The sequence below is a fragment of the Pleurodeles waltl genome, chromosome 9 (assembly GCF_031143425.1).
Source record: "Pleurodeles waltl isolate 20211129_DDA chromosome 9, aPleWal1.hap1.20221129, whole genome shotgun sequence".
In the NCBI taxonomy this organism is placed as follows: domain Eukaryota; kingdom Metazoa; phylum Chordata; class Amphibia; order Caudata; family Salamandridae; genus Pleurodeles; species Pleurodeles waltl.
The window spans coordinates 1,085,088,983-1,085,114,845 of NC_090448.1; the positions used below are offsets into that span (position 1 = coordinate 1,085,088,983).

General features: G+C 50.9%; 1 protein-coding gene across 1 annotated transcript in view; it reads left to right on the plus strand.

Annotated features, from left to right (window-relative positions):
* Positions 1-3,515: 3,515 nt before the first annotated feature.
* Positions 3,516-25,863, plus strand: part of LOC138260347 (transmembrane protein 151B-like) — a 144,847-nt gene continuing 122,499 nt past the window's right edge. The window contains exon 1 of the mRNA XM_069208761.1: positions 3,516-4,036. Within this exon, the coding sequence (XP_069064862.1) occupies positions 3,944-4,036 (93 nt within the window). The 5' untranslated portion in view covers positions 3,516-3,943. The remainder of the gene's footprint in view (positions 4,037-25,863) is intronic.

Below are 25,863 nucleotides of genomic sequence, written 5' to 3' on the forward strand. Positions count from 1 at the left end.
CTTATGACGCACTGAAGCCTCGGTGAAAGAAAACAGCCTGGGCACTTTAGCATAAGCCCTGGGTTTCGAAAGCTGGCTGTCAATCAGCAAGGCTGTGTAGCACTGCAGCCCTTCGTCACAGGGTGGGTGGGAACAAGCCTCCATGGCCCCACCTCATTCTGGGAGTAGCTGGGAAAGGATTGCAGTGTACACGAGGCTGGCTGACCACGACGTGATCTGCATGCAGGGGCCACGGGGAAAAGGTAAGTATTTGACTTTTTAAAAAAATGTTATTCCCCCATTCCATGCCCCCTTAACCCCTCCGTCCCTCCCTTTGAGATTTGCGGTCAGGTCACAACTTCTATGCTCGGAGCAGGCCTGGAGGCAAAGTCAGGAGTCAGGACGAATGTTCTGTATGTAAAGATAGGTGTGCAGCGTGCGCCCACACTTCGTTAAGCATTTAAAAACAACTTTTATAAAAGCCAAAAGCATTCATTTTGGATAATTCAAACTTTGGTCCACAGATACTACAACAGTCAGTTCACACACATGCTGGCTCGTCCGATCTCATTCACTCACTACTAAGTGATGATTATGCTCGGAGTTTTTCTTTTCCATAACAAGAACAATAAAAGGAATGCCTGCGCAGCAACCACAAGTGCTTTTCAAATCGGAAATACTATTCTTATTTCACACATTAACGTGCAGGAATTTAGAAGTCACTGGCACCAAATAAGCAATGTTGTTTTCCACTTCCTTGGCGGGAGGGCATAACTGGGAGGGGAGTGTGGGCTAAGAGTAGAGGGGGGATGGAAGCCATGGCGAACATCAACAGCTGTTTCCAAGACAGATGGTACACACCTTTTAAAAAGAAAAGTCAGCAAAACCTAATGAAAAGTTACTGAAAGGTTACGAAGAAAATGCATCTGAAAAGGATAACGTAAGTGGTGTAACAAGAATGAATATAAATAAAAATCACTACACAAACAGTTGTTGATCACTAATATCACAGTGCTGAAAGCTATGCATTGTATATTTAAGAAAGGAAGCAGAGTTTTTGGCACTGAACCAGGATTGGTGGAGGGTGGACAGAGAAGCCAAGGAGACTGCTTCGAGCCACGGTTACTAGTAAAGTCAAGTTTTTTCTATTAATGCTTTCCCTTTAACGGCATCAGGCCTCTTCCTCTGTAATCCGGCTTTTAATTACACTGGCCAGCCAGGATTTGTTTAGCTTTGCATTCACTGCATGTAATGGTTGTGCTGCACAGACTTTCAGATATTCTGCTTTCTGAGCAGGACGATAAATTATCCGGGCATGTTGCATGATTCCCTGTTTTTTGGTGGCCAAACTGCAATCCATTTTTAGGATTTAATTTGCCTTTCCTTTCTCGCTCTCGTGTGCTCTACTACTCTCCTTCGCTTCCTTCTTGGTCCAGCCCAGGGCCCTATTGAGAGGTTGGAATCCTGTAATCTCCCTGTGCCTAAAAAGAAAATGACTGGAATGTGACCTTGTGTGATGTAATCTGGCGTTCATGTGAAGCACACTAATACCGTCGGTCCTATCTCTCGCGGCGCTATATAACACTGCAAAAATGTCATTTAAAAATTGCAAAATGGGGCATGTAAGATAATATTTCAGGAACAATCTGGCAAATAGAAAGAAACTTCTGTGAGGTAGGAATAGGGAGATGCATACATGTCAAAATAAGCTAACATGAAGATTTGTCTGACTATTATTAGTATGTTAAGTTGAGGAAAGAAATCATACCTTATGAATCAAAAGTACCTGTCAGTGTTACTGGGTTAAAATGAGCAGAATTTGCCGAAACTACATCTTAGAAAGTTTGGAGTCCAATCCAAGGAGTTAGCTAAGGGAGTTTTCTGGGTGAGCGAGGTAGAAGAGATTTGTAAAGTGTGTGTTTGTGTGTGTATGTTTGTGTGTGTGTGTTTGGTAATCTAGGCCTAAATGACTCACAGACTTGGTAATAGGCCTCGAGATGTTGCAGGTCCATTGGTTCGACCTCTATAGGATGTGTACCCAGGGTTTTTACAAGCCCTTTTAGGGGTGCTCCCAAAGGTTTAGCCTGATAGCAACCTTCATTTTCTTTATGGGAAAACAACTGCATTATTTTCCTCGGGGTAAATGTTTTCAGTGACTGAGGCCTTATTCCCTGGGGGATTAGAGGGGCCTCGAACGGTTGTTAATAAAATTAAAAGTTAGTGATCGGAGGAGCCGGGAGAGAGGAAAAGGGGAAACAAAGGTAAAGGTGAGGGGTACGAACTAAAAAGCTGAAAAGCAAGGAATCTTGAAAAAATGCCACTCTCCATGCAGCATCCCTTCCCATTTGCCCACTCTTTTTTCAAACTTTTCTCGGGGGAGAACATTGACGAAACCCTCTTATGTTAGGCTGGCTCGCTGCGCTCACTTCTCACAGTGCACTCACCAGAAACTTTTATGCCCCACTACTTTCAAATGTCACCAGCCGCCACTGAATGCAAACCCAAAGCAAAGCAAATGTGAATCGGGACCTTGATCTGCGGTGTTTGCGTGTGTTGCGTACATTAAGTATCAGCACGCCTCAGTTCTACACATATTTGACACATTTGTGAATCACGCTCAACGTGTGTACGCGTATAGTAGGACGTTTTATAGGCATAGGTTTGGCATATTCCTGAAATCCAGTTGTGACTCAACCCCAGGGTGTTTTTTGCTGGGGATGTTGTTGCATCTTCACACATGGTCTCCAGGGGGACCATGGTGTTTATACCTCCCAAGTTGTGGCACGTCTTTTGTGATACATTTAGCCTGTCCCGCCATTTTCAACCAAAAGCACCATACCTTCTGGGAGTTGTAGTTTTTCTTTTAAAAGAGTAAGTTTGGGCTCATAAATCTCAAGATGTAAAGTTTAGCTAAGATGCCAGGACTGCCTCGTGCAGTCATGCATGCCTCTGGGCCCCTTGGCTGCTATGGAATCCTTCCGTTGTGTAAAGGCAGGTTGTCGTGGGGACTCTCTTGATAGTATAAGTTGTTGACGTTTCAAATATAACAAAAATGTATTCTTGCAAAACAAACACACTCTAACACTAAAGATGCCAAGGGGCAGGACCAGGTTTAGGGTTGCCACATTCACTAAGTTCCCCGTTCCTTGGGTTTAATGTAACAATCTGTTGCATCATGGGAGTTGTTTTCCTGGCATGTTTGCAATGAATCAAAGGGACTAACGCACCTGACTCGATTTACAAAACAAAAGCCCTGGGCTAACATTAGGTTTTCCTGCAGACATGTCGCAAGTTGGACCCCACATTACACATGTCTTGTTTGGGGGCGGAGGGGCTGCATCTTGTTTGCTCTTTCATATTTCAAACACGACTTTCATATCAGTCTCCTGAGGGATCCCCGAAGTCCAGCATCCAAGAAGTACTGCAGTTTGTTGCACTGTAATGCCAGGAAGGCTGGGGGCCTGGCGAGCAGCCCGCCCCCACTATCAGCAGAACAGCAGGCAGCTCCCCCCGCGCTGCTCAGAGGCACGGACCGTAAGATGCAGCGGCACTGCAGAGCTACGCGCCAGGCAGGGGTGCACTGGAGGGGATTGCAGCCGGAGAGACTGCACATTGATGAAAAAGCAAGCTTTAGCAGGCTCTGCGGCTGACAGCCGGCCCCTGCCCCTGCCCCTGGCCCCTCTTCCCTGAAGTTCACCACCAGGCGCGGTTCATGAAGTGACTGGCTCTGGTTTCCTGGGGGCAGCTTCTGTGCTGGTGGATAAGCTGACCACAGCTCGGCGGGGGTGAGGGGTGCACACGAGCCCCCCTCTGGAAGAGGCTGAGGAGGAGGAGGAGGAGTGGATGGGAATCCTGCAGAAGTCGCCTCGAGCTTTGCAGTACCGGGGAGCCTCCTCGGATGCAGGCGCCCTGGCACCGGGAAGGAAGTTTAAGCCGGAGCGGAGCTCCAGTGTGATGGCTCAGGATGTCCCCGGAGGTGGAAGCCCAGGCAGCCGCCGAGACCTCTGCAGACAGCCCGGATGGGGAGGCGAGCGCCTCTGCAGACGTGAGGGAAGAGGTGAGCGGCAAGCGCTAACATCTACGTCTGTGATGAAACTGTCCAGGCGTGCTGCAGATGTTGTGCCTGCATTGCCCGTGAGGTCATGCAGCAATGCGTCTCGGCGGGCGTCTGTGCGCTGCGAGGGAGACACAAACACAAGGAGTTATGCACATAAACAAACACGCACAGCACGCACAAGGCAGCCTCTGCATGCTGAGCACATAGGATGGACGGGGCACCCCAGGACATGGGCTGCAGCCGGGTCCTTCCCTCCTCGGGGGTGGGGGTGCCGAGGAACGCAGCAGCGGCCCTGGGGCTCAGGGTGCTGGGAGCTTGTGCCGAAGGGCAGGCAGGGCTTAGGGTGAGGTGATGACAACAGGCAGCCACAGAGGCTGAGCCTGGGCAGGAGAGGGAATGGCAGGATAGCGCGATGGAAGCACGAAGACGGAGGTTGCTGAATAGCCGGGGTCTCTGGGGTGAGGAGACGTCCTCCAGGCGCTGAAGGACAGGGTGGTCTTTGAAGGAGAACCTCCCAGGTACTGTAGATTGGGTCAGTGGAAGGGGTGGGCTCTTGGAAGAGCTGAAGTCAGGGAAAGAAGGGTGTTTGCCAGTAGGGCACCTGTCCAAGGTACTGCTAGGCAGGGTGGTCTGTAGTTTCTGCCTCCCAGGTATTGATAAATAGATCAGTTAAGGTACTAATCTCCCCAGAGGCTGTAATCTGAAGTTGGCGATGGTATGTGGAAACGGTAACCCTCAAAGCTACTGCTAGGGAAGGTGGTCTGGGCAATGGATTGGACGTCGTGCCTTGGTGCTGATAGACAAGGTGGTCTGTAGAATAACCTTCCAGGTGCCGATAAATAGATCACTTGAAGTACTGAGCTCTCCAGAGGCTGTAATCTGAATTTGGCGATGGTATGTGGAAATGGTAACCCTCAAAGCTATTCATAGGGAGGGTGGTCTGGGCAATGAATTGGACTTCTTGCCTAGGTGCTGACGGGCAGGGTGGTCTGTGGGGAGATCCTTCGGGTACTAGACTACTCTCCAGTAGAAGGGATGAGCTCTTCATGTGGCTGAGGCCTGGGAGAGGGGGGTGCCTTTGCATTGACGACACCTCCCCAATGTGCTGAAGTTTAGGAGGCATAATACCTCCAATTTACTAATAGGGAACATGATCCTGGAAATAGGGGGGCAGGGCACTTAGCAGCTCATGTGCATGGCGGTCTGTGGAGACATTCTTTCAAGGGCTGACGACTGCTTCCGTTAAAGCGCTGAACTCTCCATAGGCTGAACTCCGGGGGACTCCTGCTGTGGTAAGCGTGGTACCTGTCCAAGATGCTGAATGTCAGATGGTCTGTGAGGTGGAGCCTTCCACGCGATGAGGAACACATCCGCATACGGGGCTAGCTCCCCAAGAGGCTACCGTCCGGGAGAGCCGATGGTCTGTGCATGGATGGTACCGCTCCAAAGCGCTAACGGGCAGGGTGATCTGTGGGGCAATCTCCCAGGTGCTTATGAAGAGATAAATGGAAGGGCTAACCCTGCACAGGGGTGAAGCCTGTGAGCGGTGATGGTATGTGGAAACGGTACTTTTACAAAGCACCGAAGAGCAGGGTGGTGTGTGAGAAGAACTCCTAAGAACTGAGGAACAGATCAGAGATGGGCTCTCCAACGGGCTGAGCTTTGGCAGAGGCGATGGCATGTGGAAGAGCAATCCTTCAAAGGGGGTGGGGGAGGTCTAGGGAAGGAGGTGGGAGGATCCTAGGCGCTGATGGTCAAGGTGGTCTGTGTGGAGAATCTTAAAGGGTACTGGTGAGTACATCAAGTTGAAAACCTGAACTCCTAAAAAAGGTCTGAAGTTAGGGTAAGGCATGGCAGGCGTAGTAAGGTACTTCTCAAAGGCACCGATGAGGAGGGTGGTATGTGGGGATAACCTTTTAGGCAATAACGAATAGATTACTGGAAAGGATCAGTTTTCCAAAGGGCTAGCTAGCGTCTGCGGGAGGCGATGACGTGTAAGGTACTGCAAGGTACGGATGAGCATGGTGGTATGTGGAGGGAAGCTTACATGCCCTGATAAATACATAAAAAGAAGGGTCGAGCTTCCATGGGGTTGGACTGTGGGAAAGGTAGTGGTATGTGGAATCAGTAACTCTCCAATGCGCCCTTGAGCAGGGTGGTTGGTGGAGATAACCTTCCAGGCACTAACGACCAGGTGAGTGAGTGGAAGGGTGGAGTCTCCATCTGGAGGAAGTCTGTGAAAGGTGATGGTGTGTGCAATCAGTACCTGTTTCAAGGCACTGGTGACCAGGGTGGTATGAAGATGGAACCTCCCAGGCCCTAATGAACACATCAGTGGATGGTGTGCTCGCGAAGGGCGGTATTCACTTGGAGGTGAGTGGCTGGTTAACCTACCGAGAGCTCCGGTCCTAGTTACCAGCTCACGTCTGAACAAACGCCAGCCCTGCGCCGTGAGGTGTCCCGGTTTGCCGGGCCCCCAAAGGGATGTGCCTGCTCGGTGATCACCCTCTAGCTGGGAAGCACCGTCGATGACAGCAGCAGGTCCTGTGGGCCGCGGTAACTCCGCCCACCATCGTATAAACAAGCGTAGAAGGCGGGTCCTCTCCACTGAGCCGGGGATTACCTCGCCGGCCGCAGGCAGCCGTCTGCAGCACCGTAGGCGAGGGGTTCCCTGCAGCAGGGCCGCCCTGCTATGCGCTTATTGCAGCAATGCAACAAGCATTGCCCACTTCAGTATTATATATATATATATATATATATATGTATATATGTATATATATATATATATGTATATATATATATATATATATATATATATATATATATATATATATATATATTTTTTTTTTTTGTTCGCGAGGCTGGGCGTCTGTGTGCATCACTGGAGTGAGGGGGGGCTGCAGCAGGACCGTCCCAGCTGGGGACATGAAAGGGGCAATGAGGGGGTATTCCGACAAGCATTCCCCGCTGCCGTATATTATACATACCAGGTGCTGCAGTTCATGTGAAGGAGCGCGGGCGTCTGTCTGCAGCCCTGGAGCCAGGGGGTCCCTGCAGCAGGATCGTTCAAGCTGGGGACGCGAGGGGCGCGGGCGGGGCATTTCCACAAACATTCCACTGTATGGTGTAATATATGTGGCCGGTGCTGCGGTACGTGTGCACGAGGCCGGGCGTCTGTGTGCCGCACTGGAAACAAGGGGGGACCTGCGGGGGGAATGAGGAGGCGCTGCAACACGTGTTACTCACTTCAAAATAATATATCTACCCGATGCTGGGCCGGATGCCGCACTGGAGCCAGGGGGCTCTCTGTAGCAGGACTGCCCCAGCTGGAGACCTGAAGGGGGGCGGACGGAGCATTCCAACATGCACCCAGTGCTGCAGTTCATGTGCACGAGGCTGTGTGCCTCTCTGCAGCACCGGAGCAGGACCCTAGAATCTGTGCCCGGGGGGGGGGGGGGGCAGGGAGGGGGTATTCCAACATGCACCCAGTGCTGCAGTTCATGTGCACGAGGCTGTGTGCCTCCCTGCAGCACCGGAGGCAGGACCCTAGAATATGTGCCGTCAGGGGGCAGGGAGGGGGTATTCCACCATGCACCCAGTGCTGCAGTTCATGTGCAGGAGGCTGTGTGCCTCCCTGCAGCACCGGGGGCAGGACCCTAGAATCTGTGCCGTCAGGGGGCAGGGAGGGGGTATTCCACCATGCACCCAGTGCTGCAGTTCATGTGCAGGAGGCTGTGTGCCTCCCTGCAGCACCGGGGGCAGGACCCTAGAATATGTGCCGTCAGGGGGCAGGGAGGGGGTATTCCACCATGCACCCAGTGCTGCAGTTCATGTGCAGGAGGCTGTGTGCCTCCCTGCAGCACCGGGGGCAGGACCCTAGAATCTGTGCCGTCAGGGGGCAGGGAGGGGGTATTCCACCATGCACCCAGTGCTGCAGTTCATGTGCAGGAGGCTGTGTGCCTCCCTGCAGCACCGGGGGCAGGACCCTAGAATCTGTGCCGTCAGGGGGCAGGGAGGGGGTATTCCAACATGCACCCAGTGCTGCAGTTCATGTGCACGAGGCTGTGTGCCTCTCTGCAGCACCGGAGCAGGACCCTAGAATCTGTGCCCTGGGGGGGGGGGGGTATTCCAACATGCACCCAGTGCTGCAGTTCATGTGCACGAGGCTGTGTGCTTCCCTGCAGCACCGGAGCAGGACCCTAGAATCTGTGCCCTGAGGGGGGCAGGGAGGGGGTATTCCAACATGCACCAAGTGCTGCAGTTCATGTGCAGGAGGCTGTGTGCCTTCCTGCAGCACCGGGGGCAGGACCCTAGAATCTGTGCCGTCAGGGGGCAGGGAGGGGGTATTCCACCATGCACCCAGTGCTGCAGTTCATGTGCACGAGGCTGTGTGCCTCCTTGCAGCACCGGGGGCAGGACCCTAGAATCTGTGCCCTGGGGGGGGGGGGGGGGGGTATTCCAACATGCACCCAGTGCTGCAGTTCATGTGCACGAGGCTGTGTGCCTCCCTGCAGCACCAGAGGCAGGACCCTAGAATCTGTGCCGTCAGGGGGCAGGGAGGGGGTATTCCAACATGCATTCAGTGCTGCAGTTCATGTGCACGAGGCTGTGTGCCCCTCTGCAGCACCAGGGGCAGCACCCTAGAATCTGTGCCGTCAGGGGGCAGGGAGGGGGTATTCCAACATGCACCCAGTGCTGCAGTTCATGTGCAGGAGGCTGTGTGCCTCCCTGCAGCACCGGAGGCAGCACCCTAGAATCTGTGCCGTCAGGGGGCAGGGAGGGGGTATTCCAACATGCACTCAGTTCTGCAGTTCATGTGCACGAGGCTGTGTGCCTCTCTGCAGCACCGGAGGCAGGACCCTAGAATCTGTGCCCTGGGGAGTGGGGGTGCGGAGAAGGGCAGGGAGGGGGTATTCCAACCTGCACCCAGTGCTGCAGTTCATGTGCACGAGGCTGTGTGCCTCCCTGCAGCACCGGAGGCAGGACCCTAGAATATGTGCCGTCAGGGGGCAGGGAGGGGGTATTCCAACCTGCACCCAGTGCTGCAGTTCATGTGCACGAGGCTGTGTGCCTCCCTGCAGCACCGGAGGCAGCACCCTAGAATCTGTGCCGTCAGGGGGCAGGGAGGGGGTATTCCAACATGCACCCAGTGCTGCAGTTCATGTGCACGAGGCTGTGTACCTCTCTGCAGCACCGGAGGCAGGACCCTAGAATCTGTGCCCTGGGGGGGTGGGGAGGGGGGCAGGGAGGGGGTATTCCAACATGCACCCAGTGCTGCAGTTCATGTGCACGAGGCTTTGTGCCTCCCTGCAGCACCGGAGGCAGGACCCTAGAATCTGTGCCCTGGGGGGCAGGGAGGGGGTATTCCAACATGCACTCAGTGCTGCAGTTCATGTGCACGAGGCTGTGTGCCCCTCTGCAGCACCAGGGGCAGGACCCTAGAATCTGTGCCGTCAGGGGGCAGGGAGGGGGTATTCCAACATGCACCCAGTGCTGCAGTTCATGTGCAGGAGGCTGTGTGCCTCCCTGCAGCACCAGGGGCAGGACCCTAGAATCTGTGCCCTGAGGGGGCAGGGAGGGGGTATGCCACCATGCACCCAGTGCTGCAGTTCATGTGCAGGAGGCTGTGTGCCTCCCTGCAGCACCGGAGGCAGCACCCTAGAATCTGTGCCGTCAGGGGGCAGGGAGGGGGTATTCCACCATGCACCCAGTGCTGCAGTTCATGTGCAGGAGGCTGTGTACCCCTCTGCAGCACCGGAGGCAGCACCCTAGAATCTGTGCCCTGGGGGGGCAGGGAGGGGGTATTCCACCATGCACCCAGTGCTGCAGTTCATGTGCACGACGAGGATGGGCGTCTGTCTGTAGCTCTGGAGCCAGGGGATTCCCTGCAGCAGGACCTGAGGGGGTGGGGGGAGGGGGGTATGCCAACAAGAATTCCCCACTTCAGTATAATGTATATACTCCCGGTGCTTTGGTTCGTGTGCACGAGACCCTGCAGCAGGACCGTCCAAGCTGGGAACCTACGGGGGTACGGAGGGGGGCAATGAGGGGGCTTTCCGTAAACATTTCCCACTTCCATGATGCAGCGCATGTGAAGGCGGCTGGGCGTCTGTCTGCAGCAGTGGAGCGAGGGGGTTCCTGCGGCTGGATCGTCCGAGCTGAATACCTGAGGGGGGCAATGAGGGGCTTTCCAACAAGCACCCGGTGCTGCAGTTCACGTGCACCAGGCTGTGTTGTTTGTCTGCAGTACCGGAGCCAGGGGATGCCCTGCAGCAGTACTGCAGACGCTGTGGACCTGAGGGGGCAGGGAGGGGGTGTTCCAACAAGCATTCCCAGTTCATTTTAATATGCACATCCAGTGATGCACTTCACGTGCTCAAGACGGGGCGTGTGTGCGTGGGCATATGTGCATGTTGTTCTTTGACTGCATTGTGTGCATCTGTTTGCTGTTCGCGTATGTCTGTGTTTGGGTGAGTGGTTTATCGTCACACTGTGTTTATAGTCTTCAGCGCATGTGTGGATGTGCCATGTGTGTGTTTGCTTAAATGTTTTTGTGCTTATTTGTTTGTTTTATACCCTCTCTCTGTGTTCATTACGTGTATGATCTTTTCTGTGTTTGATTGTTATGGTCTTTAATCTGTGCCCGTCTTGTTTGCTGCATTAGTTTGGTGTGTCTGCCGTCTATCCAATTAACTGGGCTGTTTCGTGTCTTCATTATGCGCGCGTGCATTTGTTTTAAGTACTTTCAAGTTACTTAATGCATTTTCTCTATTCACATTGTATTCATTCTGTGGTTCTGCCTGTCCTTTGCAGTCTTTACCTCTGTTGTTGATTGTCCGCACTTGATTGGTGTTTTGTTTAATGTCTTTCCTGCTCTCAAGTGTGTGCAGTGTCTTTAAAGTGTGGGTTTAGTTAGTTGTATTTCTGTGTGTTTGTGTCTGATAAGTATTGGTTTCTGTGCGTGTGCCTGTGTGGTTGCGTTTGTGTCTAATGCTTATCGGTTTCCGTTGTGAGTGTGTGCGCGTGATTATTCTGTTTATTGGTTTCCTGTGTGTGTGTCTCTGTGTGTGCGTGTTTGTCTTTATTGGTTTACTTGATTGTTTGTGTGTTTGCCTGTTTGTGTCTAATGCTTATTGGTTTCCGTGAGTGTGTGTAAGTGCGTGCGTTTTTGTGAGTGTGTTTGTGTCTGATGTTTATCAGTTTCAGAGAGTGTGCGTGTGCTTTTGTGTCTGATGCTTCTTAGTTTCCGCGTTTGTGTGTGTGTGAGAGAGTTAGTCTTTATTGGTTCCGTGAGTGTGCGCGCGCGCGTGTTTCGTGCGCGTGTGACGCTGGTTTGTTGTTGATTGCCTGGAAGCTTCCATTTAAGTCATTAGCTATGTTGGCACCAGTCCCTGGCCTCCACTTTTCTTGTAATCCTGACATGCGCCGAATACATGAGCTCGCGGAGTTATACATATTTTATTTCATTCAAGCTGACATAATGAATCACCCTCTTGCAAGCGATGCAATTAATAAGTCATGAAACTGAAAACACTGCTCGATGACGGGTTCATTTTAAAGGCTCCTCCTGGGTTGTTCACGGCTGTAGTGATAACGGGTGAGACCTACCGTACAAAACTCGGGGCGATAAACCACGGTGTCTCATGCTAAACTGTGCATCTATTTATTAGCAAAAACGGCGTTGATTAACGTTGAGATAGTGTTAAAAAACAGAACACGATCGCGAAATTCAGATGGTGAGATTCCGAATGCGTTTAACGCTCACTGCTAATGTCTAACGCGGCATTAGTAATCTAGCACTTCGAAGCGACTGGAAGGCGGCAGTTAGCGCTTTACAAAACTCTAAATAAATAATTGTGGCAGCTGTTGTCCCAAAACAACGGGCAACAGCCCATGAAACTGAGAGATGAAGGTAGTAGGTTGTAGTGGTGGCTGTGCGACGTCTACAGTGACGTAAAGTGTCTGTGATGACGTATTCAGCATCTCCAAGTCAAGGATGGATGCTGTTTTCTAACATCTGTTTTGCAGAGCTTTGTTTTCAGGTTTGAGTTGCTTTGTATGCCAGCGTTCTCTTGACACCCCCCGCAAGTCTACACCGTGCCCAGTGGTTTTGGTCAGAATATCACATATAGAAATATCTCCAGGATTGAATATGTCCTAAATATCATTTGTAACATTTTGTCCCATTTGGTGTAGATTTTCCACTATCAACTCCAATTGAGCAATATTTCTGAAGACAATATTTAGGAGCCAATATATATATTAGAGAACTTCCTGACTATGATTTTCTGTAACACACCACAAGGACAACCTGTGCATTATCTTACAAAGCGTCCAAATGCGGATGCCTTTCCTACTCATTATTCCAGTGGTTGCATTTTTTTAATGGGATCAATCAGTGTCCCTTCCACCCAAGAGACAACAAGGAGGGCATACTTCTAAATGCTCCATGCGATCAGTCATTCCCGTATGTTTTTGCCAATACTTAGAAGCCAACGTTAGCATTAGACATGCTAGTTAGTTTTGAACTGTAGAACTCACGTTTCACCTCTACACCTATAAGCAGCGCAATGGACCTTTCATTTACACGAGGGGCTTACCATCGTCTCTAGAAGGCATCCCCCAAGCACATGGGCAATCCATTAGCCCTGCCAGATGTGCCAGGGCCACGGATGGTGTAGGTCGGGAATATTAAGTAAAAAATACATTATATGGTCACAATATCATGACCAGAATGAAGAGGGTTAAACATACATTTGTATGTATGTTCTACACCTAGCTCCACATATACGTCCCGCGGTGGTATCTACATCTTCAAGGCACAAAGACATGGAGTTAAGAATATTACATCTTTACTTCCCCCGTGCATTTACCTGTCCAATAGTTTGTCTCTTGATATTCTGGTCATGATATTGTGACATATGCATATTGTGTGCTTGCTGTTTCCTACCACAATTGATGAGGAGCTGCTGCTGTTGCAGATGTGGAGGGTGGAAAAGAGCCACCAAACACTTTAAATGGAAACTGAACACCTCCAATAGTATATAACAACCCCCTGAGCAACAGAAATGTGTATGAAAGCCCAAAGTATCTTATACTTCTTTATTTCAGTCTTCAACCAATTCAAACGAGTCTCCTGGTCGCAGCCAACGTGTGTTTCACGCGTTTTAGGCCTTCGCCTTTTGAACCAAAAGTATATGTACACCGACTCATAGTTTTCAGCATCGGACACATGCTGTTACTGATAGGACTTCAGATTACCGTCTTTTCTTGACTTCATTTTTTGTATTTGGACACTTAGATGACATTTACGCTGATGAAGTCGAAGGTGTACTCACCATAGCGACGAAACACGTGATGGCTATGACCAGAAGATTCATTTGAATTGGCTGAATAGTGGATTAAAGGACTGGGTACTTTGGACGTTTATACACATTTCTGTTGCTCAGGGGTTGTTATAAACTCAAAATGCAAATCCATCATTTTGTGCAATATTTTAGCTCAAAATGCGAACTTCCACCAATTTTTGATGGCGGGACGCACTTAGCTAAAAACTATGGTGTAAAAAAAGCACCACAAACAACAACCACTTACTTTTGTGTTAAAAAAAAGGGCAAAGAACCAAAAACACTGCGCTGCTCATGTTCTGTTGTTCCTGTGCGCTTGTGGTAATTTTTTAAAACAAGTGCACATAGTTGTGCAAAGTGGCATAATGGTCTAATTTCTGGAATTCCGCATACAAGCAGTAGGAAATTTAGTAATTCATTTACAAGGATGAGAGCTCCACTCAAGTAATAAACACAATACTTGTCAGGGTGCAAAAGTCACTAAATACACCTGTAGTGTTGCTCTAAAGCAGTCTGGCTTAACATAGAGGGAATGTGTAAAGTATTTATGCAGTACCCCAACACTCATAAAGTGAACACACAACACAAGAAAAATCCCAAACTAATTTAGATTTAACTAATGTGTTTTAATAAATAAAATGATACCAAAGCAAAAATAAAAACATTAGAGAACCAGAGTTATGAATTGTTGAAAAATGGTCCTCTCTGAAGGGTCACCCCAAACCTTTTGCCTTCCTCCTCTGATTTTTTCTAACCTCATTTTTGTTGACTTTAGGACTCTGGACACTTTTTTTTTTTGATAAAGAAATTTTTATTGATTTTGCATGAAAACAATAATAAATACAAATCAACATGATGCCAACGGGCATTTAAACAATGGTGGTCGAATCCTAGGTCACCCCCCACACCTTGTTGATACATATAATATACAATCTTTAAACCTAAAAGCCTGCCATGCCCTCCCACTTCCCCCATATCTTGTTATGTTTATTTAAGCAACCTCTGGCCTCATATATAAGTTTCTCACGCTGCGCACACCAATCCACCCCCGTCTCCACTTAGTCAGTGTCAGTGCATTCTTTGCCTTCCATTCTGTCATTATATCCCTCTTGGCCACCAGGCATGCCACCCCTAAAAAGGTCCGGTCTGATCTTCGCAGCCCAATGTCACCCATGACCCCCAGGAGGAGGGGCACTGGCAACCTCTCCACCTCCTCTTGTAAGACCCCAGAAATCTCCTGCACAACCGCACCCCAGTAGGCCGCTATTATCGGGCATGCCCATACCATGTGGAAGAAGTCAGCTGTGGGGCCCCCACAACATGTGCATTCCGCCGAGGAGCGGAGGCCCGCTCGGTGTAGTTTGTCGGGCGTGAGATATGCGGCATGCAGAAAGTAGGTTTGTATTAATCGGAGGCGAGTGGCCATTGTAAGAGAGCGCGGGGCCATCAGTGCTTCTGTCCAATCCATGTCCTCCATGGGACCCACCCAATCCTCCCACCTCTTGCGAAGTCCTCCCAGGGGGCCCGCCGCGACGGTAGTTAGGGTGCGATATATCTGGGAAATCCCTCCTCTGCCCAGGTTTCCCATCAGAGCCTTGGCTTCCATGGGGCTATGCTCGGGGATGGTGTCCCCAGTCTGTACGTGGACTAGTAGGGCATGACACAACTGAAGATATCGGTAGAACTGTGTCTTTTTCAAGGCGTATTGTTTCTGGAGTTCCTGAAAGGACCGCATATGTGACCCTTCCCAGATATCACCCAGAGTGGAGATACCTATGTTGTCCCAGGTCTGAAGGCCCTCCAGATCTGCCACATGTTCCAGCTGCCTCCCGTGCCATAGCGGGGTCTGTTGGGTAAGGCGTCCCCACCACCCCGTCACTTTCTGAGCCGTCCGCCATCCCTGTAGTACCACTTTGGTTACATCTGGGGTATCTCGAGGGATCGGATTCCCATAAAGGGCGCTGAAGATCTGTGGGTAGCCCATTGTTTGTAGTTCTAGTTTGTATGCAGGGTCTGACCAACCACCTCCCACCCAGTCATTAATTACAACTGTATGCATCGCTAGATAGTAGTATTGGACATTAGACATGCCTAAGCCCCCCTCGTATATGTCCCTCTGACATGTTTTAAGCGACAATTGTGCGCGAGTTCCGCCCCATATGAATTGGCGCGCTAAGGAATCCATCTCCCTGAACCATTTCGTGGGGACGGGAAGTGGGAAGTTCTGTAGGAGGTATAGGAGCCTGGGGAGGATCATCATCTTGTACAGCGCTATTCTGCCAAGTAGATTCAGGGGAAGCACCTTCCAGCGCAGGAGGTCGAGCTTGATTTTCTTTGTTAGTGGCGCAATATTAAGTTCCCACGCTAACTCGGGAAGAAGTGAAACATGTATTCCTAGGTATTTGAAGCTGTTTCTCCGAACTGGGATGTTTCGTTGCCAGTCTATACAGTCGCGAGAGCGGTGCAGGGGGACTAGCAGGGACTTGGCTGGGTTCAGGACCAGTCCTGAGGCTTCTGCGAAAAGTCTCAGGATTTCTAGGACGCCCGGGCCGCTTTTGGGTGGGTTGGAGATATACAGGAGAACATCGTCTGCGTATAATGCCACTCGGTCTTCCGAACCGATGGGCCAGTGCCAGCCCTCAATCAGTGGGTCGCTTCTCAGTAGTATCGCCAAGGGTTCTATTACTAGCGCAAAAAGTAGAGGGGATAGCGGGCATCCCTGTCGCGTTCCACGGCCAATGGGGAACGGGTCGGAGACTACTCCGTTCACCCGGACTCGGGCAGTCGGATTAGAGTAAAGGAGTTTCCCCAATCCTCTGAATTTCGGTCCGAGCCCATTTTTATGCAGGACCTGTTCGAGGTAAGACCAATCCACCGTATCAAAGGCCTTTTCAAAATCAAGTAGAAGTAGTGCCAAGTATTTGTGTGACAGAGTTTTGCGGTGCGCCAAAGCCAGATGTAACCGCCTGATGCAGTGCCTGGTACTACGGGTAGGCATGAAGCCACATTGGTCAGGGTGAACCAGAGTGGGCATTACCTCCTTTAGTCTGGAGGCAAGGATCGAGGAGAGTACCTTAATTTCGACATTTAGGAGCGAGATGGGCCGGTACGCTGAGCAGTGTCGTGAAGGGGGCTGGGTTTTGGGGATCACCACAATTGTCGCTTGGTCAATCTCAGTGGGGAAGCGGCCTTGGTTTTCAGCTTCGTGGTACATGTTAAGTAGGTGGGGACCCAGGATGTCACTGCATTTACTATATAGTTCTGCTGGGAAGCCGTCCGGGCCTGGGGTTTTGCCCGTTGCCAGGCTGGATATTGCACTGCTAATCTCTGCAAGGGTAATGGCCTCCTCCAATCTATTTCTCGCCTCTGGGGGCACCCTCGGAAGGGTAATGTCGTTTAGTAGTGGGGTCTCTCTCTCAATGGGGGGGCGTGGGTGCTTGGCATATAGACGCGTATAGTAGGAGGCGAAACTATGTGCAATTTCTGCAGATGTTTTAACAAGGGAGCCCGAGTCCTCTAGGATCTCGGGTATAATTCTGTCGGCCATGGGGCGGGTGGCTAGCCAGTGCAGCAGTTTCCCGTTTTTATCCCCCCATCCATATATTCGGGCTGCTGAGGCTCTCCACATGTGTTTGGCCGACTCCAGCATCATATGTTTGATATCCTCTCTCACCCTAGTCAGTCGCCTCATGGTAGAGGCCGAAGCCGAGTTTAAATGCTGGCGTTCCAGTCGTAGGGTCTCGGTTTCCATTACAGAGATCTGGGAGTTCTGGTATCGCTCACGGGACCGAAGAATGTGTTTGGCGTGCCCTCTAAGAGTAGCCTTACAAGTGGCCCATATTATTCCCGGGGATTGAACCGAACCTACGTTAAGTTAAAAATATTGACTGAGGTGATTCCTGAGCTCCTGCGTGTAATCTTTATCCTGCAGGTGCCAAGCGTTCAGGCGCCACATAGGCCGCTTGGTGGGGTCTACTCCGCCTAGTCTGATACGTATTGGCGCATGATCCGAGACCCTTCGGGGGAGAATCTCTGCCCCCGTGATGTTTAAGAAGTCCAGAGCGGGCATAAACACAAGGTCTATTCTGGATTGCATCTGGTGGGCCGCGGACGTGTGCGTGTACTGGCGCTCTCTGGGGTGCCAGGTGCGCCACACCTTGCACAGGCCGAGGCTTTCCGCCCAATTGCTTATGGCTGAAGCCCTCTTAGATCTATTGGTGGTGATTTCCCCAGATATGTCCAGAGTTGGGTCAAGAACCGCATTGAAGTCGCCTCCCAGTAGGGTGGTCCCTTGGGGGAGTCCTGAGGTCACTCGGTGGAGCGAAAGTAAGAAGGTGTCAAGCCCCGCTGGAGGAGCGTAGGCACATACAAGGTTTAACGGGTGCCCCTGAAGAGTCCCTGTGACTACTACGAATCTACCCTGTGGGTCGGACTGCGTGGCTGTGATCACCATGGGTAAAGATCGGTGTAGTAGGATAGCCACCCCTCTAGAGCCTCTGGAGAATCCTGCGTGGTATACTCTATCATATCCTCCTTGCGCGAGCATAGGGCATCTGGATCCAAGGAGGTGGGTCTCCTGGAGGAGGACCACGGAGGGGGAATATCTACGGAGAGTGTGGAATACTGCTGATCTCTTGATCTTGTCTAATAGGCCATTTACATTCCAGGAAAGGACTTGGGTCATCGAGGGCCAAGCGTGAGGTGTGCAGGTGTTACGCAAGATTTAGTGTGCAGGTGTAAACCTAGGGACGGCCATTTCAAACAATTTGGCGAAATCTTAAAGTTACAAACCAGGCTGACTAACTCGTAGCCCTTTAAACCCAACTCAAACTCCCCCCCCCCCCGAAACTCCTTCCCTCCCCATACTCCCACCCCGGAAGCATCTGTTGCCCAAAAACCCAACCAAAACCAGACAGCCAGCATTGCTGTCGTTGGGGTGGAGTGGTGGACCCCTCCTTTCTTTCGGATCAATTGCAATTAGCGGTCGCAAAACGAGCATTCGACACCATACTTTAGAAAGTCTCCGGTGTCGTCAATGGCAGTCCCACCGGGGCCTGCCCGAGCACATCAGGCGCGGCCAGTCTCTCCCCACGTCCAACGAGGGGGCCGCACACGACTCGTCAGCCGAGCACCGGAGATTGACTTAGGCGACCGTCTTCTGTCACTAGCCCCGGAAGAGCGTCTGTTGTGATCTCAGTCTGTGAGCCTGAGTCTTGGGCCTTCTCACCGTCCGCAAGAGTGTTCAGATCTTTCCGCCTACCTCTCCGAGATCTGGTGCGCCGCCGGCTCCTCCGGGGCCCCTCTGAAGAGGGGGGTACGATACAAGGGGTTTTCCCGGCAGCCCCCGGGGGACCCCATCCGGGCCCCGATGCCCTCCTCCGTCAGCCAGTCCCACGCCTCCTCAGGTGATTCGAAGAAGTATGCTTTCCCAGCCATGAGAACTTTGAGGCGAGCAGGGAAGAGGAGCATGTACGAAAGTTGCATTGCCCTGAGTTTTTGCTTAACCTGCTCATACGACCTGTGGCGGGTTTGGACCTCTCTGGTGGAGTCCGGAAAAATTAGGATTTTGTGATTTTCCCATTGAAGATCTTCCAACCTCCTCGCTTTTTTAAGGATGTTGTCTCTGTCTTTAAAATTAAGAAATCGTGCGATCATTGGGCGCTTCGGGCCGCCCGGAGGGGCCGAGGTGCGAGTGCCCTGTGGGCTCGTTCAACAGCGAACAGGGGCGAGAGGGATTGGTCCGGCATCCACGTTTTGATCCATCTCTCTAGGAACTCGGAGGCCTTGTCATCCTCTATACCCTCGGGGAAGCCGATAAAGCGTAAGTTGTTGCGTCTTGCCCGGTTTTCAGCATCCTCTGCACGGCGGTGAAGCTCGTTGGTTCGGGTCTGCAGTTGGGCCACTTTGATTTTGAGGTCAGACAAATCAGTATCATTCTGAGAAACTCGGGATTCCACCTCAGTGATTCGGTTTACTGCATTTCTAAGGTCTTGTCTGATGAGGCCCATATCCACTCGTACTTCTCCGATCTTGGTTTCTACGGCTACCTGCGATGATTGAATAGCTTGGAGAATGGCGCTCACTCCGTCCAGGGTCGGACCCCCGCTGGCTGTGTCTCCCCCTCCCCGCTGGCCCGTCGTCGTCGTGAACTGATCGATTTTTTGTTGGGAGGGTGGAGGCTGTTTGTTCGCCTTGTCCTTTCCCATCGTGGTGCCCGGGGTGGGGGCCGGGTGTGTCACACTCTCCGTATTTATGTTTTCAAGCCCAGGTTTTCAATTTGTTTTCCGGTGTCTTGGACCAGGGAAGGTATCGCTGTGCTGCTCCGCGCAGGGACGGTGGGGTGTCACTGTCTCAGGGGTGTCTTCTGGACTAATTTGCTCTCTCTTGGGCCCTGTGGAAGCATCTTTTGCCGGTACCGTTGAAAGACCTGGTCGTTGGCTCGCATCCGGTAGCTCCCCTCCTCTCACCCTCTGCTTAGGCGAAAGGGACTCACTACAGATCCGGGCTCAGGTCTCCCCACACCCAGGATCTGGTGTTTCCGTAAAGGGCCCCATTTCGCCACACGCTGGCCTCTACTTCTCAGATCTGTCTCGACAAGGATCAATTGTCTATAGTTCGAGGCCTTAAATTTCAGACTGTTTTGGGGTGTGTGTCTCCACTTCTCGGATCCTGGTCTGCTACCAGCTCTTGGTGTGGGCCTTGGCAAACCCCCTCTGGATGGGGATCTGAATGGGAGCCGGAGGTGGGCCACTGCCTGTCCCCTTCACTGTAGCAATGACAGGAGAGGGGGGGTTCACAACTCGTCGACCCCCTCTCCTTCCTTCTCCTCCTCTCCTGGGCCCCGGATAGTGTCTTCGTCCTCCCGGGCGGACCCGCCCGACCCCCAGTCGAGTCCCGACCCCCCGCGCGGCCCCAGCCCCTATTACGTACCAGGAGGGGGCTGCGGGGGGAACAAGCAGTGGCGGGGGTCTTCCTGTCCTCGCCCGGCCGCTTCACTTTCGTCTCGCGGGCCAGGCAGGATGGATGGGGGGTCCAGGCCTCCCAGCCTGCACCCGCAGGGCAGTGCACAAGGCAGGGCAGCTCACCTGGTGCCTTCTTCTCCGGCCGCCCGGCCACAGGGATCCGCCGCCGGGGCCCGGTCCAGGCCCCCCCAGGGACACTCTCCGTTCTTTCAGCCTGCCGCACACGCCATCAGCTCAGCTATCGGCCTGGCCTCGGTCCCGCCGGGCGCGTCGCGGTCGCCATCTTGTTTTCCCTTCCCGGGATCGGCCTGGTCTCCGCGCGGGCATAAAATGCAGGATCTCGGTTTTTTTTGCCGTGCGCGACCCCCACGAGACCCAGGGTCACAGGGGTGTCCGAAACGGCGTCTTTCAGCTCCCTCGGACCGCGCTAACTATGGGCGGATGACGGAGGGGTCCAGAGCACTCTCAGAGTGCGACCGCCATCTTGATGCCCGAAGCCACACCAGGACTCTGGACACTTTACCACTGGTAATCAGTGCTAAAGTGCATGTGCTCTTTCCCTAAAACATGGTAACATTGACTCATACCCAAATGGCATACTTAATTTACGTGTATGTCCCTAATAAACTGCACTACATGTGCCCAGGGCCAGTAAATTAAATGCTAATAGTGGCCATGCGGCACTGATTGTGCTACCCACATAAGTAGCCCCATAACCATGTCTCAGGCCTGCCTTTGCAAAGCCTGTGTGTGCAGTTTCACTGCCACTTCAACTTGGTATTTAAAACTACTTGCCAAGCCTTAAACTCCCCTTTTTCTACATACAAGTCACCCTTAAGGAAGGCCCTAGGTAACTCATAGGGCAGAGTGCTATGTAAGTAAAAGGCAGGACATGTACCTATTTGTTTTAGATGTCCTGGTAGTGAAAAACTCACAAATTGGTTTTCCACTTCTACGAGGCCTGCTCCTCTCATAGACTAGCATTAGAACATTAGAACTGCCCTCAGATACTTTTAAGTGGGAGATTCTGATCTGGAAGAAGTAGCCCTGTCATATTTGGCATGGCCAGAATGGTAATAGAAAATCCAGCTTACTGGTGAAGTTGGATTTCATATTACTATTTTAGAAGTGGCACTTTTAGAAAGTGGGCATTTCTCTGCACTTACTGCCATCTGTCTTACAGCCTGTCTCCAATCCACATCTGGTCTGCGCTGGTTGACAGCCCCCCTTGTGCACTCCACCCAGACAGCCATAAACACAGGGCATTCACTTACATCTGCACAGTGAATGGGTCTCCCTGGGCAGGAAGGGTGGAGGGGCTCTCTCTTATACTTCAAAGGCCAGTGGCCTGACCCCACACAAAGGACTGATAACCCCACAGGGACCTTGGTAGACAGGACTGGGATGAAACGGGAACTTGTGCACTTCAAAACCACTCTGTGAAGTTCCCCCCACTTTAAAGGCATTTTGGGATATATAAACTGGACCTTTGACCCCACCAAATCAGACACTTCTGGACCTACACCTGGACTCTGCCAGAGAGACTGCCTGGCTGCCCAAAGGACTCATCTTGACTTTTTTGCTGAAGGACTGCTTTCCTGCTTGTTGCCCTGCTGTCTTGTGCGCCTGACTCTGATGGAAGTACTCTGCCTTTCTCCAAAAGTGCTCTCCAAGGGCTTGGATTGAGCTTGCTTCCTGTTTCTGAAATCACAGGGCCAACAAAGGCTTTATCCCCTAAGGAAATCCTAGTGTGTCGGAAAATCAATGCAACACCAGCATAAATCGACTCATCACCTTCATCACGGCTAGAAAATTGCCGCACTGCTGACTGCGCTGATGCAGCGCCAAACTCACAACCATAAATCGATGCAGCGCCTGCCTCGCGGCTAAAATTTCACCACACTGCCTACCAAATTGATGCAGCGCCTGCTTCTTCTACCAGCACGTCAAGGACTTTCAACTCATCGTCCCTGGGCGTCAAAATATCCCCGCGTCATAGTGAGGAACCAAAGCTGCTCTCCTGAAATTCGACGCATCACCTTGCACCATCGAAAGAAACGATGCATCGTCTGTGCCGCACCAGAAAATCAGACGAAACACCTTATTTTTCTACGCATCTCCCCCTCTACGGTCCCCGTGCATCGTTATTTTTGACACACCCCAGGTACTGTGTTTTACAAAGCTACAACAACTGATTCTTAAGGATTGAGACTTTTACCCCTTTAAAAAGTGATATTTCAACTTGTGCTTAGTGGATCTTTGTCGTTTTTGGCCTTATGTTATTCAGGTGAATGTTATCTATTTTTCTAAACCTGTGTGGTGTATTTTTGTGGTGTTTTCACTGTGTTACTGTATGAGGTATTGCACAAATACTTTACACGTTGCCTTCTAAATTAAGCCTGTCTGCTCTGTGCCAAGCTACCAGAGGGTGAGCACTGGATAATTTGTGTTGTGTTGTGACTTACCCTGACTAGTAGTGTGGGCCGTACTTGGACAACGGTGTATACCTCTGCCAACTAGAGAGTCAATTTCTAATATGAATTTTTAAAGTTTCAGGTAAAAATGGCACCAAAAAAAGCACAAAGTGGCAATCTCAGTTATCTGGTCGCACTTTACCAGGTCAAAATCAAATGATCAGCCTGACAGCGATAGAGCGCGGATCAAATACAGGGACCAGGTTCATCCCGTTGAAAGTTTACCTTTTAGCTCAGTCTAGTTCCACACAAGGAGCCTCAGTCGAAGCTTTGCGTTGGTGGGGGCTGCAAGGAAGTCATTGTCAGCACAAAGAGCTGGTCACCAGTCAAAGTTTGACCACGAAAAGATCATTGTTAGCGTGAAGGACAGGTCATCAGTCAGAGCTTTGCATTGGTGGGAGACACAGGCAGTCGTTCCTCATTCGAAGAGCAGGAGCTTCAAATTGGCAGGAGACATGGGCGGTCGTTGCTGACACCAAGAGCCCAGAACCTCTGAATTATTTTCACCTGGAGTCCAATTCCTGCAGTGTGCAGGTTGGGGGAGTACACTTTGGCACCAGGCAAGGGTCCAGAACCTGGGGAGGTAACTTTCGGGGGTCAAGACTCACTAAGGCAGAGATCATCAGCAGAGTCCAGGTAGGTCCAGTTGGTGCTGATCAGAGGGAAGTTGCAGGGAAAGCCTCTGGATGCTTGTTGTATCTCTGAAGCTCAATCAGAAGGTCAGCCAACTGACCATTGGAGTTATTTCTGGGATCCTGGGTTCAAGGCAAGCAGGTTCTGGTCCAGGAGTGTTGCGATGAGAGGTTTTGAGGATGCCATGTTTATACCTGTGCAGTCTGTGTTTGGGGGGTGGGGACAGGTCACTCTCTTCGTCTAAACCTAACCTGGCTCTGGTCAGTTTTCCCCCTTTTCTTGGGATCCCTGATCTATCTAGGGCAACAAAAGACAGGCAGAATCAGGTGTGAGCTGCATTTGAAAGACGAGGCAGCTACAGAAGTTAGGAAGGGGAGTACAGGCCTCAGACTACAATGTGAAGCTCAGGAATGGCTGAGAACCCCCGTGCCCCCACAATAGCTCTTTTGTCCCCTGTCTGGAAGGAACACACATCACATGACAGGAGAGCCATTAACAGTCATGTTGAAGATAAAGCAGCAGGGGATGTGCTACGTAAAATGCTCAGCTGGTATTTGCTGCCATGTGAATATTGTAAGGGTGTGCCTATCTGTTTTGCTCAATTTATTTTTGCGGTATGAATGGGAGTTCTTTTTCATTTGTTATGGGGCACTGAAGACTCTTTTACCTGGTGAGTGCTTTTGACCATACTGATTTTTGTGTGGACAGCATTAACTGAATGATGGTACAAATGCTTTCTTTGAAATTCTTAAAGCTAAGGTCAGTCTTCTACATAGTGGAACAGGAGTGACTGCTCCCCTCTCTGGAAAGCATTCAAGCTGACAGTAATGTCCTGACTAAAGAGAAAACAGCAAGGTGGTTTGCAGGCTGATAAAGCAGACACCTATCACTTAGATTATTTGACCGTTTCTGCTAATGCCACCCTTGGTTTCTATTCTTTGTTCTTGTTTTTGAGGAAGTTAGTATGCTGTCTATGTCACTGCAAACATGGGGCCTGATTTAGATTTTGGCGGATAAAGTAGTCCATCACAACGGTGGCGGATATCCCATCTCCTGAAATATAAATCCCATTATTTCCTATGGGATTTATATTTCAGCGGGAAGGATATTCGTCACCGTTGTGACAGGGGAACCCATCCACCGAGATCTAAATCAGACCCCTAGTGTCAAGGGCAAACCCTGGAGGGTAGACACACAAACATATCCCTTAGAGAGTTCCACTGTATATTCCACCACTTCAGGCTACACCTGTGGAAGAGCAGAAGGCTGTGCGGTGAGAGGGATAAAAGCAACACAGTCCTGGCACCCATGTTGTACAGGGTAAGAATCACCATAATGAAACTGTCTTATCAGAGACTCTGAACCTTCTCTGTTGCTATGAGGAAGGCAGCATGACTGGTTTTGTTCTGGGACTTTTTACAGATGAGCGGTCACCAACACATTTAATGCATGAGTGACTGTCCTGCTGTGAAAACCTACTAAGTGATGGCTGTTCCCCCTACCTACTTGCCTTTTTTAACTGCTGTTCCCCAATTCACTTATGTGTTTGTATCACTCTAGGGAGGCTAGAGGGGGCAAACTGCCCCCCAGATATGAAGCCATGATCGCTACTGTAGTCTGCCGCCTGTTGTACATTTCAGTTTTTTGAAGTGCGGCTCCCGCTTTTCTTTTTAGCCGTTCACCATTTCTGCCCCCTTGATTCCATGAGACGGGCTTCCAGCCACTCGGAGGGTCCTAGTGGTGGAGGGGAATGCCACGCTACAGGTGTTTTGTAGAATCACCACACAAGAGCACACCACTTCTTGCAAGTTGTTCTTCCATTTCCATCTTGAGCAGAAGCTAGGGTGTTTCCAATGAATGGGGCCACACTGAGTAGTAGTAGGGCATTTTTTTTAAAAACATTTGCGGTGCATGTAACATCATTAGTGCTCGTGCCGATGACAGTTTTGGGGTGTCTTTGTTGTTCTGTTCCTTCTAAGCAATTCTTCTTGATACATAGACTATGACCACATCACCCCCATCCTGAAGGAACTCCAATAGCTCCCCTTACTGGCCCAAACATCTTCAAAACCAGCCACATCATTTACAAATCTATCGGGACTGGCACCCCTGACTATCTCAGATGATGTACAAAAAGCAATACTAGGTTTCTACAAAGTGATGGCTACCGCTTTTAATTTGTTCGGAATTAAGGGTTAAATAAAAAAAATCACACGGTGTAACTCTTTGTTCTCACAAATGATCTTTTTTTTTTTAAATCAGCTAGCTGTCCCTCCCCCAAAACCAGTCATTTTAGACCGATTTAGCATTTCTCATACCAAATTGTTTGCAATAGTCTGGAGATAGTTGGGGGCAGTGGCGGCCAGCGGCTTTAGGAGGGAGGGGGGTGGGCGGGTTAGCACACACACACT